The following is an 11748-nucleotide window of genomic DNA, read 5'->3' as shown; positions in this document are numbered from 1 at the left end:
CTCACAACTATTGGTCCATGTGGCTCAGTAATGTCCACACTGATTGGCTGGAGCTCTCTGGGGCTTCTGACAGAGGTCAGAATTTCCCCTGGAGATGTTGGTAGCTGAACCTAGGACCTTTGGCATAGTATTGAGTAAGGCCATTCCCTGTACGGTCCCCCTCAGTGAAAGGAAGTGTTGTCCCATTCACTACCAAGTTCACAAGTCCAGTGCGTTAGTTTTTCCCATAGGGATGAATGGTAAAAGAAATGAAAATGGGAGAAAATAAAACCAAGTGGTACACTTTGGAATACCAGTGAGGTGAAGGGTCAGTCTCTTCAGTCCCTTGTGACCCCAGTCGTTGGAATTCAAGCAAACTTTTATTTGTGTCACACTGCCCTGGGATAATGTGGTACATTATTTTAAATGTAAGTGAATATTCCTGATCACATCTACTAAGAAATTTCTATAAACACTAATCCCAATATGATACTACATAGGAAAATGCAAATAATAATAATAATAATAATAATAATAATAATAATTATTATTATTATTATTATTATTATTATTATTACCGGTATACAGTATAAAAATATTTTATTGTAAATTATTCTTATTTATTACTCAACTATCAAAAGTCAGGGTAAAGAGGTGCATTTGCCAGAAGCTATATAATGACGGTGCCAGGCACACCTAGGTTACATTGCTTAGGGCTGCCACAGAAAATGCCCGATTTATATAAGGGGGAAATAGGTCCCTCCTCTTACGAAACATTTTACCATTGAGTACACACACAAGTTTTGATGAATAATAATAGTCATTTATTATTTGATGGCCTGAGGTCATCAAAGCAAAGTACAAGATTAAAATTTTAAAAAATACAAAAAATAAAGGTATTCTAAAAATGGTGAGACCATTCCTACACACTCAAAAGGCAATGAAACCATTCCTACCAAGGTACAAGTCATAAATGACTGGGTTGTGCCTTGGGGAAAGCCTTCTTAAACAAAACTGTCTTCACCGTTCAGTAATGTTGAACCAAGTCCCATCTGTCTCAATATGTTTTTGCTTCCTGGTTTTGGATCCCATCTGAGATCAAAAGTGACAGAAGCTCTGGCCAAACCCACAACCCATAGCTAGTGCGCTGCTTTTGACTTGATGGGTTACAGATTATTCACATCTGATTTACAAACCCCATTTTTCATGGATGTCAGTGAGATTTCTGCAAGCATTCCGGTTTTCGAAGTGAGTGTTCTGGTTTTCGAATGTTCTTTTGGAAGCTGAACATCCAGCAGCCAATCAAAAGCCACACTTCGGAAGTTGAATGTTTTGGAAGTCGAACAGACTTCCACAACAGATAAAGACGTCCCATTACCTAAAAACATATGCTTGTTGAATACTTAAAACACACACACACAAATGGGACTTCTAAAATTGAAGGAGCACAGGAGCCACTGAAACTGAGGAAAGAGTTTCACATACTGGTCCACCCATTTGCAGCTTCAGAAATATGGAAATGGTGTTAATACAACTGAGCTCAAATTAGTTACTTGGCTCCAGTGCTACATTTAAAAAGGTAGAGCAAAATGCTGGTAGTGAGCTATTAATTAGGCCTTATCTGGTTCAGTACTCTTAATTTTGAAATGAATTGTTGGTTGCTTAGCAGCTATTAATAGACCAGTCTGAACAGCACATGGTCCTTAATAACAAACACACTTCTTTGAAAGTGGATCGCAGTGACCCTGAGGAAGCTTCTTTCCACATGGATTCGCTCAGCATTAGAGTGTAACGGAATTTCATGGGCAGTAGGTGGGCTGCTGTTTCGGAACAATTACAGGGAGCCACAAACACCAGCCACATATCCGTTCTCCAAGACATCTGAACGTGGCATTTCTTCATTTTGAAAATAACCTGACTGCCCCATTTGCAGGTGGGAAATGGGAAGGACCATATTTTCAGGTGGGGGTAAAGTCCTTCTCCATACTTCTTAAACTTCTGGAAACAAGATCAGGCAGAGGATCCAAGACATTCCTGGGAGCTCTTCGGAAGATTTCTAGGGTGTTTAATGCTGTGAATCTTTACCTACAGTCAACCCATATAACTATGCAAGTCCTATATCACAAAATGCCAATGAGTCTCCAGTGACTTCATTGCAATGGAAGCAGAACCTGAGGGCATTCTGAGCCCCTGAACTCCTCAATGCTTGGAGAATTGGGACACACACACACACACACACAGAGAGAGAGAGAGAGAGAGAGAGAGAGAGAGAGGCAGGCAGGCAGGCAGACAAACAAAGACACTCATCATCAAAGCACGTAGAAGGATCACAAAGAAACTGTCTGGAATGACCTCTAAAATGTTGGGATATTGGGGAGTTGGGTGGGGGCTCTAGGCCTCTTTGGCATATGGAAATCCTGGCAGGGAAAACATTTTTCCTGCTGTTTTTCTACACTAAGGAAGTGTTGCCAGGAGATGTTATATTGACGTCAACTGTTGCCCTGCTGAGAACATTATTTATTTATTTATTTATTTAGTATATAAAGTTAAAACGAAACTGAAAATGAACAAAAATATCTGAGGATTGAAAGGAGGTGAGAGCAGAACATTATGGCTGAGGTAAGAACCCCTTTGAATAGGGGACATTTTCTATCAATCCCCACCCCGTCCAAAATACCTTCCCTTTGATTGTTTTCCCTTTGACTGTTTTTTCAACGTAAGAATTGCCACTTGACTTGCTGTCTGCCATACACTGCTATCTCTGGCTGCAAGCCAACGTGCAGTTTAGGAGCAAAATGTCACTGAAAACAGTGAGACTTACTTCTGAGTAAGAATACTTAGGATAGTTTTGTCTCTAGATCAGAGCTTTCCAAACAGCGTGTTGCGACACATTCGTGCGTCGGCTGCAGTGTGTCGGTGCTTTCACATGAATACTCCCTGCGCTCCTCCTAGGCTGGAAAGGGGTTAGTTTAACCTCCGGTTTGCTAGTGAAACTGAATTACTGTGTCACAAAATGCTGCGTGTATAAAAAGTGTTTCACCAGCATGAAAAGTTTGGAAAGCTCTGCTTTAGCTCCTTCCCCCTGCCTTGCAAGTCTGACTTAGAAAAACCGTGAATAATCACAGGGTCCAAAGGTTGAAAAATTCATCTACTTGTGGGGGAAGAGAGGGAGGCTCCTGCAAGCCATGGATACTAAGTTTCTTGCAAAAAGAGAGCTCTGTACTGCTTATATGCCTGTAATTTTATGTAAGTTTTCTTGACTTAAATATTTTTATTTAAGTTAGCTTGACTTTCATTTTTATACTTTATTTTATTATGCTATATTTGTACTAATTTTTGATTCTGCCTTTGGCTCGTTATAAAATCAATAAACATTTCATCTACTTGCACTGGCTTGCTGATTGGAAGGACAGCAGTTCAAATCCCTGTGAGCTCCCATTGGTCTGTCCCAGTTTCTGCCAACCTAGCAGTTTGAAAGCACGCCAGTGCAAGTAGATAAATGGGCACTGCTGCAGCAGTAAAGTAAATGGCGTTTCCATGTGCTCTGGTTTGTGTCATGGTGTTCCATTGTGCCAGAAGCAGTTTAGTCATGCTGGCCACATGATCCGGAAAGCTATCTTTTGGACCTTCCCATTGCAGTGGTACTTATTTATCTGTTTGCACTGGCATGCTATCAAACAGGATACTGCTAGCAGCAGTAAAGGTTTCATAAAATGAACCATGGACGGGGGAGAAGGGAAGTCAATGGAAAATGTATGGTTTGTATTTTGGCTTAATATTATGTGCAAATTTGTAAAATTGAAAATGATAAATACAATAAAAAATATAACGATGCCACAGAGTGAGGTCTGGGATAAATATTTGTCCTCTAGACATGGTTGGATTCGAACTCCCATCAACGCTAGCAACTAATGTCCTGGGGTTATGGGAGTTGTGGTCCAGCAACATCCGGAAGGCCACAAGTTCTCTATCCCTGAGCTACAGTATAAAAGAAAAGCCTGCCTCTGTGGCTGTGATCCTATGTATTTGGGAGTGTGTTTCATTGAAGCTAGTGGGACTTACTTCTGAGTAAACTTGCACAGCTGTTTAGCCAAGGAAAACATGGGCTCACTTTCTTCTTGCAGAGACCAAAGCCTGGAGACCAGATTGAGATTTATCGAATTGGTTACCAACACTGGGCTATCTACGTAGGCGGTGGATATGTGGTCCACCTGACTTCTGCAGGTAAGAGCTTCTCATTATTTCCTAGAAAGGGTGATTTTATGAGAGACAAGAATAAGATAGAGATCATTGGCAGATTACCCCTGAAGAAACACAGCCCTTGGGGGGGGGTTCCCCACCACTGGCTTAGGGACTAATTGTTGCTGGAAGTTCTATGTCCTGATACTTGCAATTGTTGTAAGCCAGTTAGAGGACTGCTTTGTAGCCAAGAGATTGCATCCTGGTTGCCTGTAAGTTTTTTTGGGTTGCCTTGGGCAAAAGAAGAGTGACTAACAATTTTTTAAAAAATAATAGTATTTGTCAAAACAACAACAACTGATGTCTTCTTGAAGACAATGTTGTTGATGAAATGCAGGGAATCCATGCCTAATGGTCACTGTTTCTGAGTTTCTTTTCTCTCTGTGTTCTTGAGATGGGGGTATAGGAAGTTCTCCCTCTATTCCCCTGTCTGCCAACACAAAAAAGGCAGTGGTGAAGAAAGAAAAGCTTTCAAAAGTGGCAGGAAACGACTACTGGAAGGTCAACAACGAGAAGGACAGAAAATATAAAGCCAGGCCTGTAAACAAAATAATTAGCACTGCAAATGAATGTGTTGGGATGGAGATAAACTACAATGTGGTCATGCAGAACTGTGAACATTTTGCTGCCATACTACGATATGGCCAACCTGACAGTAGACAGGTGTGTAGAATTCATTCATGTTTTCGTAATGGCAATCTGTGCTGTGATATTGAAATTCATTCTTAATTCCTGATCCTGGAAAAATGAAGTGAGATTAAGAAGCAGGTAATTTAATTTATTTTTATGTGGATTTAATTTCTAACCCCCCATTTACAAAGATGGGGAGCAGAACGGAACATTTACTTGGAGTATGTTGAAGTACTGCAAACCAGAACAACAAAAAAATAGATATCATAACATTTAAAAATAACTTCAGTTCATACATTCAAATTGTCTGAAGTGACAAATGAGAAGATTAAAAACTCCGAACTCAGGTTTCCAAATTAATGACAGGCTTGTACCCTGATGAAAAATGTTGGGTCTCTATTCCTTTAATATTTTTCACCACAGAACTCAGATTTTTGCACCAAAGCATGTTCTGTTACTTGGAATTAATTTTTAAAGCATATTTTAAACCCAGAGTTAATTGTCTTGGAATCTGAGAGTGTCAAATCTGGCTATTTTCTGTCTCCAAAAGAAACATTTAAAGCAATGTTTCATATCAACTCTGTTGTGAGAAATGAAGGACTATCGGTCACTGTGAATAAAAATGCTTAAACCTCTTTTTTTTGCAGGCGGAAGTCGGTCTCTGGGGTACATTTGCTGCTTCGGTAGGAGCTGTGTTCTTGGGTCTAAGCTTGATAGCAGTCGAGATCATTGGTAAACACCATTAGTCAGCGTTCAATATATGATGAGACATGTGAACAATCTAAAAGACTGTTGGAGGACAATCCTAGGCTGGCTTCTAAGAAGATCCCATTTTAAAAGAACAACAGTTATTGAATAAAAATAAAAACATCAAATCAATCAAGAATTAGGTTTTCTGTCTTTATCCATTGCTCTGAATTTTGAAGGATGGCTCTGTTTCAGTTTGTCCATTGTTTTGTAAAGTCAGATTAGTTAAGAATTTGAATGTGAATTGAATGAAATTTCTCCCTGCTGCCTCTAGATGTGGTAGAGGACACTGATCAACGTTGAGGTAAGGTTCAACTTACTTGAAGTCTGGTCAACTTCTGTACTTGGAATGGAGGATGCCGCCATCTTGTTTCAGGACACCCTTGACACATACCATGTTTCGCTGCAGGCCTCGGTTGTTAAAAATCAGTACGTGCCTGTATAAAGAATTCCACAACAGTGTAGCTTGTGAATTCATTGGTACAGTCATACTGAGTTGCACATCTCCATTTTGAAGGGAGTTGACTTCTTCTTCTTCTTCTTCTTCTTCTTCTTCTTCTTCTTCTTCTTCTGAGTTCTGCCAGTAAAAGTTTGAATAATATTTTAATGGGTCTGGACAATGATCTATTCCAAAGGAGTCAGTTCTTAAGCTTCCAGTCACTTCAAATTGCAAAATATTAATATCATAGACAAACAACTCTGTGGTTGTCCATTTCTTCAGAGTGAACATAACCCAGAAGACCTCCATATATTGTGTCAGACCATTGGTCCATTTCGCCTGAAGTAACCTGAGGTAGCCAAAACGACTCATCTCCTGACACAACATTGCATCAATGTGGCTTAATAAAGTGGGTGAGTGGTTTTTTAAAGCTCTCACACCTGGCATGGAGTCAAGTCCAGCCTTTCCATGAGACAAGGCAAAGCAATTTGCCTCAGGCGGCAGGTCCAACCCCCGCCCCACCCCCTGCTGCCAGTCTGGCCACAGCCACCTGTACCACCGCTGCCGTGGGTGCAGCCACAGGTGAAGATAGTAGTGTGAGCACAATGGTAGTGGCAGGGAGGGGGCCCAGATCTGTGTTGGGGGAGCATTTTGCACTGGGTTTAGGGTGGTGCAGGCAGTTCCCCCTTGCAAGGTGCCAAGCCAAGGGGGAGTGAAATAATAATAATAATAATATCAATAATCAGTGCTATTTTTCTAGAAAAAGAAGTGCCGGAACTCATCATGAACACCACCCCCCTTGTTCTCCAAGACATCTGAACATGGAATTTCTTCATTTTGAAAATAACCTGACTGCCCCATTTGTGGGTGGGAAATGGGAAGGACCATCTTCTTCAGGTGGGGGTAAATTCTTATGAGAAGTGCTTCTCCATACTTCTTAAACTTCTGGAAACAAGATCAGTCTGAGGATCCAAGAGCTTCCTGGGAGCTCTTCGGAATAATTCTAGGGTGTTTAATGCTGTGAATCTTTACCTACAGTCAACCCATGTAATTATGCAATTCCTATATCACAAAATGCCAATAAGTCTCCAGTGACTTCATTGCAATGGAAGCAGAACCTGAGGGCATTCTGAGCCCCTGAACTCCTCAATGCTTGGAGAATTGGGACACACACACACAGAGAGAGAGAGAGAGAGACAGGCAGGCAGGCAGGCAGACAAACAAAGAAAGACACTCGTCGTCAAAGCAAGTACAAGGATCAGAAAGAAACTGTCTGGAAGACAGAGATAGCTGCAGCTTCTAGGATGCAGCAATTGTGAAGGGGAAGTCTTCCCAATCAACTGTATGCCCATGCCAAGGAAAAGCATCACCTGCTTGAGGGGTGGTGAACCTGTGACCCTGCAGACATTGGCCATGGTGATGGGCAATGGAGTCCAACAATATGTAGAGAGCAGCATGTTGGCTACCCTTGCTTCAGACAGAGATTGTGGTGAATGGGTCTTGTAGGGCAGGAAACCATTGCAGAACAGCCAGAACATAAATACAAGGAGCCTAGCAAAATACAAGGACAGGAAAAAAGTGATTTGGTTATTTTCCTTTTTGTTGTGTAATTGGGTAGAAGTCTTTTCCTTACACCTCTAGAATAAGGTTACCAGACATCCCCGTTTCCTGGGGACAGTCCCCAGATTTACAAGTCAGTCCCCTGACAAAATCCATCTCTTTAGAAGGAAGTTGAAAAGTGTCCCCAGATTCACTGGGGAAAAAATCTGGCATCCTTACTCTAGAAGTGAAAAGAACCAGGAATGACCTCTAAAATGTTGGGATATTGGGGAGTTGGGGTGGGGGCTCTAGGCCTCTTTGGCATGTGGAAAACTATCCTGGCAGGGAAAACGTTTTTCCTGCTGTTTTTCTATACTAAGGAAGTGTTGCCAGGAGATGTTATATTGACGTCAACTGTTGCCTTCCTGAGAACATGATTTTTTAAAAAAAATAATAATTAAAGGATATAAAGTGATAACGAAACTGAAAAAGAACAAAAATATCTGAGGATTGAAAGGAGAGGACGGTGAGAGCAAAACATAATGGCTCAGGTAAGTACCTCTTTGCATAGGGGACACTGGCTATCGATCCCCACCCAGGCCAAAATACCTTCCCTTTGATTGTCTTCCCTTTGACTGTTTTTTCAAAGTAAGAGTTGCCACTTGACTTGCTGCTTGCCTTAAACTGCTATCTCTGCTGCAAGCCAACGTACGTTGAACACAGTGAGACTAACTTCTGTGTAAGAACGCTTAGGATAGTTTTGTCTCTAGCTCAGAGCTTTCCAAACTGGGTGTTGTGACACATTCGTGTGTCGGCTGCAGTGCATCGGTGCTTTCACATGAATACTCCCTGCGCTCCTCCTGGGCTGGAAAGGGGTTAGTTTAACCTCCGGTTTGCTAGTCAAACTGAATTACTGTGTCACAAAATGCTGCGTGTATAAAAAGTGTTTCACCAGTATGAAAAGTTCGGAAAGCTCTGCTTTAGCTCCTTCCCCCTGCCTTGCAAGTCTGACTTACAAAAACTGCAATGAATAATCACAGGGTCCCAAATTCATCTGCTTGTGGGAAGAGAGTGAGGCTCCTGCAAGCCATGGATACTAAGTTTTGGTTTCTTGGAAAAAGAGAGCTTGGAATGAAATCCATGATAAGAGCAGCAACTCAGTAAAGCGCTGGGCTCTGTACTGTTTATACGCTTGTAATTGCATGTAAGTTTTCTTGACTTTAATATTTTTATTTAAGTTTGCTTGACTTTCATTTTTATACTTTACTTTATTGTGCAATATTTGAACTGATTTTTGTTTCTGCCTTTGGCTCGTTATAAAACCAATAAACATTTCGTCTTTAAAAAGAGTAAACTGCTGGACACTAGAGCTGGGAAGAAAGGAAAGCAGATCTCAAGAGCAGGAAAGAGCTAAGAATAGGGCGATTTCCTCAGTGAAGGGGTTTCCATCTGGCCTTGCAGCATCTTGCAGGAGGTCATGTGGTGCTTTTCTCAGACTTAAAGAACATGAGAATAGCCTCCTAGATCAGGCCAATCGCCCATCTACCTAGTCCAGCATCCTGTTCTCATAGTGGAGCAGGTGGCGCTGTGGACTAAACCACTGAGCCTCTTCGGCTTGCTGATTGGAAGGTCAGCAGTTCAAATCCCTGTGAACTCCCGTTGGTCTGTCCCAGTTTCTGCCAACCTAGCAGTTTGAAAGCACGCCAGGGCAAGTAGATAAATAGGCACTGCTGCAGCAGGAAGGTAAATGGCGTTTCCATGTGCTCTGGTTTGTGCCATAGTGTTCCATTGTGCCAGAAGCAGTTTAGTCATGCTGGCCACATGATCCGGAAAGCTATCTTGTGGACCTTCCCATCACAGCGGTACCTATTTATCTGCTTGCACGGGCATGCTTTCAAACAGGATACTGCTAACAGCAGTAAAGGTTTAATAAAATGAACCATGGATGGGGGAGAAGGGAAGTCAGTGGAAAATGTATGGTTTGTATTTTGGCTTAATATTATTGTGCAAATTTGTAAAATTGAAAATGATAAATACAATAAAAAAGATTACGATGCCACAGAGTGAGGTCTGGGATAAATATTTGTCCTCTAGACGTGGTCGGATTCCAACTCCCATCAACCCTAGCAACTATGGCTGATGTCCAGGGACTATGGGAGTTGTGGTCCAGCAACATCAGGAAGGCCACAAGTTCTCTATCCCTGAGCTACAGTATAAAAGAAAAGGCTGCCTCTGTGGCTGTGATCCTATGTATTTGGGAGTATGTTTCATTGAAGCTAGTGGGACTTACTTCTGAGTAAACTTGCACAGCTGTTTAGCCAAGGAAAACATGGACTCACTTTCTTCTTGCAGAGCCCAAAGCGTGGAGACCAGATTGAGATTTATCGAACTGGTTACCAACACTGGGCTATCTACGTAGGCGATGGATATGTGGTCCACCTGACTTCTGCAGGTAAGAGCTTCTCATTATTTCCTAGAAAGAGTGATTTTATGAGAGGGAAGAATAAGATAAGAGATCATTGGCAGATTACCCCTGAAGAAACACAGCCCTTAAGGGGGGGGGAGGTTCCCCACCACTGGCTTAGGGACTAATCGTTGCTGGAAGTTCTATGTCCTGATACTTGCAATTGTTGTAAGCCAGTTACAGGACTGCTTTGTAGCCAAGAGATTGCATCCTGGTTGCCTGTAAGTTTTTTGGGTTGCCTTGGGCAAAATAAGAGTGACTAAGAATTAAAAAAATAATAATATTATTTGTCAAAACAACAGCAACTGATGACTTCTTGAAGACAATGTTGTTGATGAAATGCAGGGAATCCAGGCCTAATGGTCACTGCTTCTGAGTTTCTTTTCTCTCTCTATTCTTGAGATGGGGGTACAGGAAGTTTTTTCTCTGGTTCTCTGCCTGCCGACAGAACAAAGGCAGTGGTGAAGAAAGAAAAGCTTTCAGAAGTGGCAGGAAACTACAACTGGAAGGTCAACAACGAGAAGGACAGAAAATATAATGCCAGGCCTGTAAGCGAAATAATTAGCACTGCAAATGAATATGTTGGGATGGAGATAGACTACAATGTGGAAACGATGAACTGTGAACATTTTGCCGCCATACTACGATATGGCCAACCTGACAGTGAACAGGTGTGTAGAATTTATTCACGTTTTCGTAGTGGCAATCTGTGCTGTGATATTGAAATTCTTTCTAAACTCTTGCTCCTGGAGAAATGAGGTGAGATTAAGAAGTAGTTAATTTACTTTATTTTTATGTAGATTTAATTTCTAACCCTGATTTACAAAGATGAGGAGCAGAACTGAACATTTACTTGGAGTATATTGAAGGACTGCAAACCAGAACAGGAAAAAAATAGATATCATAACTTTAAAAAATAACTTGAGTTCACACATTCAAATTGTCTGAAGGGACAAATGAAAAGATTAAAAACTCAGAACTCAGCTTTCCAAATTAATGACAGACTTGTACCCTGATGAAAAATGTTGGGTCTGTATTCTTTTAATATAGCCACAGAATACATATTTTTGCACCACAGCATGTTCTTTTATAAGGAATTAATTTCTAAAGCACATTTTAAACCCAGAGTTAATTGTCTTGGAATCTGAGAGTTTCAAATCTGGCTATTTTCTGTCTCCAAAAGAAACATTTAAAGCAATGTTTCATATCAACTCAGTTGTGAGAAATGAAGGACCATCGGTCACTGTGAATAAAAATGTTTAAACCTCTTATTTTTTGCAGGTGAAAAGCGGTCTCTGGTGGACAATCGCTACTACTGTGCTCCCGCGTAGAAGCTTGGTAGCAGCTGCGCTCATCAGGAATGCCATTAGTCAAGTGTTCAATATATGATGAGACGTGTGAACAATCTAAAAGACTGTTGGAGGACAATCCTAGGTTGGCTTCTAAGAAGATCCCATTTTAAAAAAACAACAATTATTGAATAAAAATAAAAACATCAAATCAATCAAGAGTTAGGTTTTCTGTCTTTATCCATTGCTCTGAATTTTGGAGGATGGCTCTGTTTCAGTTTGTGCATTGTTTTGTAAAGTGCAGATTAGTTAAGAATTTGAATGTGAATTGAATCAAATTTCTCCCTGCTGCCTCTAGATGTGGTAGAGGACACTGATCAACGTTGAAGTAAGGTTCAACTTACTTGAAGTCTGGTCAACTT

General features: G+C 41.1%; 2 protein-coding genes across 7 annotated transcripts; both read left to right on the top strand.

Moving 5' to 3' along the window:
• The first annotated feature begins 2358 nt into the window (after positions 1-2358).
• On the top strand, positions 2359-11541 carry LOC310745554 (phospholipase A and acyltransferase 3-like). Of its 6 annotated transcripts, none has more exons than XM_083578358.1 (4): positions 2359-2598; positions 4104-4203; positions 4613-4881; positions 5496-5734. In XM_083578358.1, exons 1-4 carry the CDS (start codon positions 2590-2592, stop codon positions 5592-5594), a joined length of 477 nt encoding a protein of 158 aa, XP_083434484.1. In that variant the 5' UTR covers positions 2359-2589; the 3' UTR covers positions 5595-5734. The 6 variants fall into 6 exon arrangements, with proteins under 6 accessions (XP_083434484.1, XP_083434486.1, XP_083434487.1 ...); XM_083578360.1 differs by lacking the exon at positions 5496-5734 and adding an exon at positions 11319-11541 and having other exon boundaries at positions 2367-2598; positions 4062-4203; positions 4613-4758; XM_083578361.1 differs by having other exon boundaries at positions 2376-2598; positions 4062-4203; positions 4613-4758.
• Positions 8079-10810, top strand: LOC310745558 (phospholipase A and acyltransferase 2-like). Its single transcript, XM_083578368.1, has 3 exons — positions 8079-8124; positions 9926-10025; positions 10440-10810. Exons 1-3 carry the CDS (start codon positions 8116-8118, stop codon positions 10793-10795), a joined length of 465 nt encoding a protein of 154 aa, XP_083434494.1. The 5' UTR covers positions 8079-8115; the 3' UTR covers positions 10796-10810.
• Positions 11542-11748: the final 207 nt, after the last annotated feature.

Source organism: Podarcis filfolensis (assembly GCF_964270895.1).
Source record: "Podarcis filfolensis genome assembly, chromosome: 12".
Classification (NCBI taxonomy): domain Eukaryota; kingdom Metazoa; phylum Chordata; class Lepidosauria; order Squamata; family Lacertidae; genus Podarcis; species Podarcis filfolensis.
This window is presented reverse-complemented; position numbering and strand designations above follow the sequence as displayed.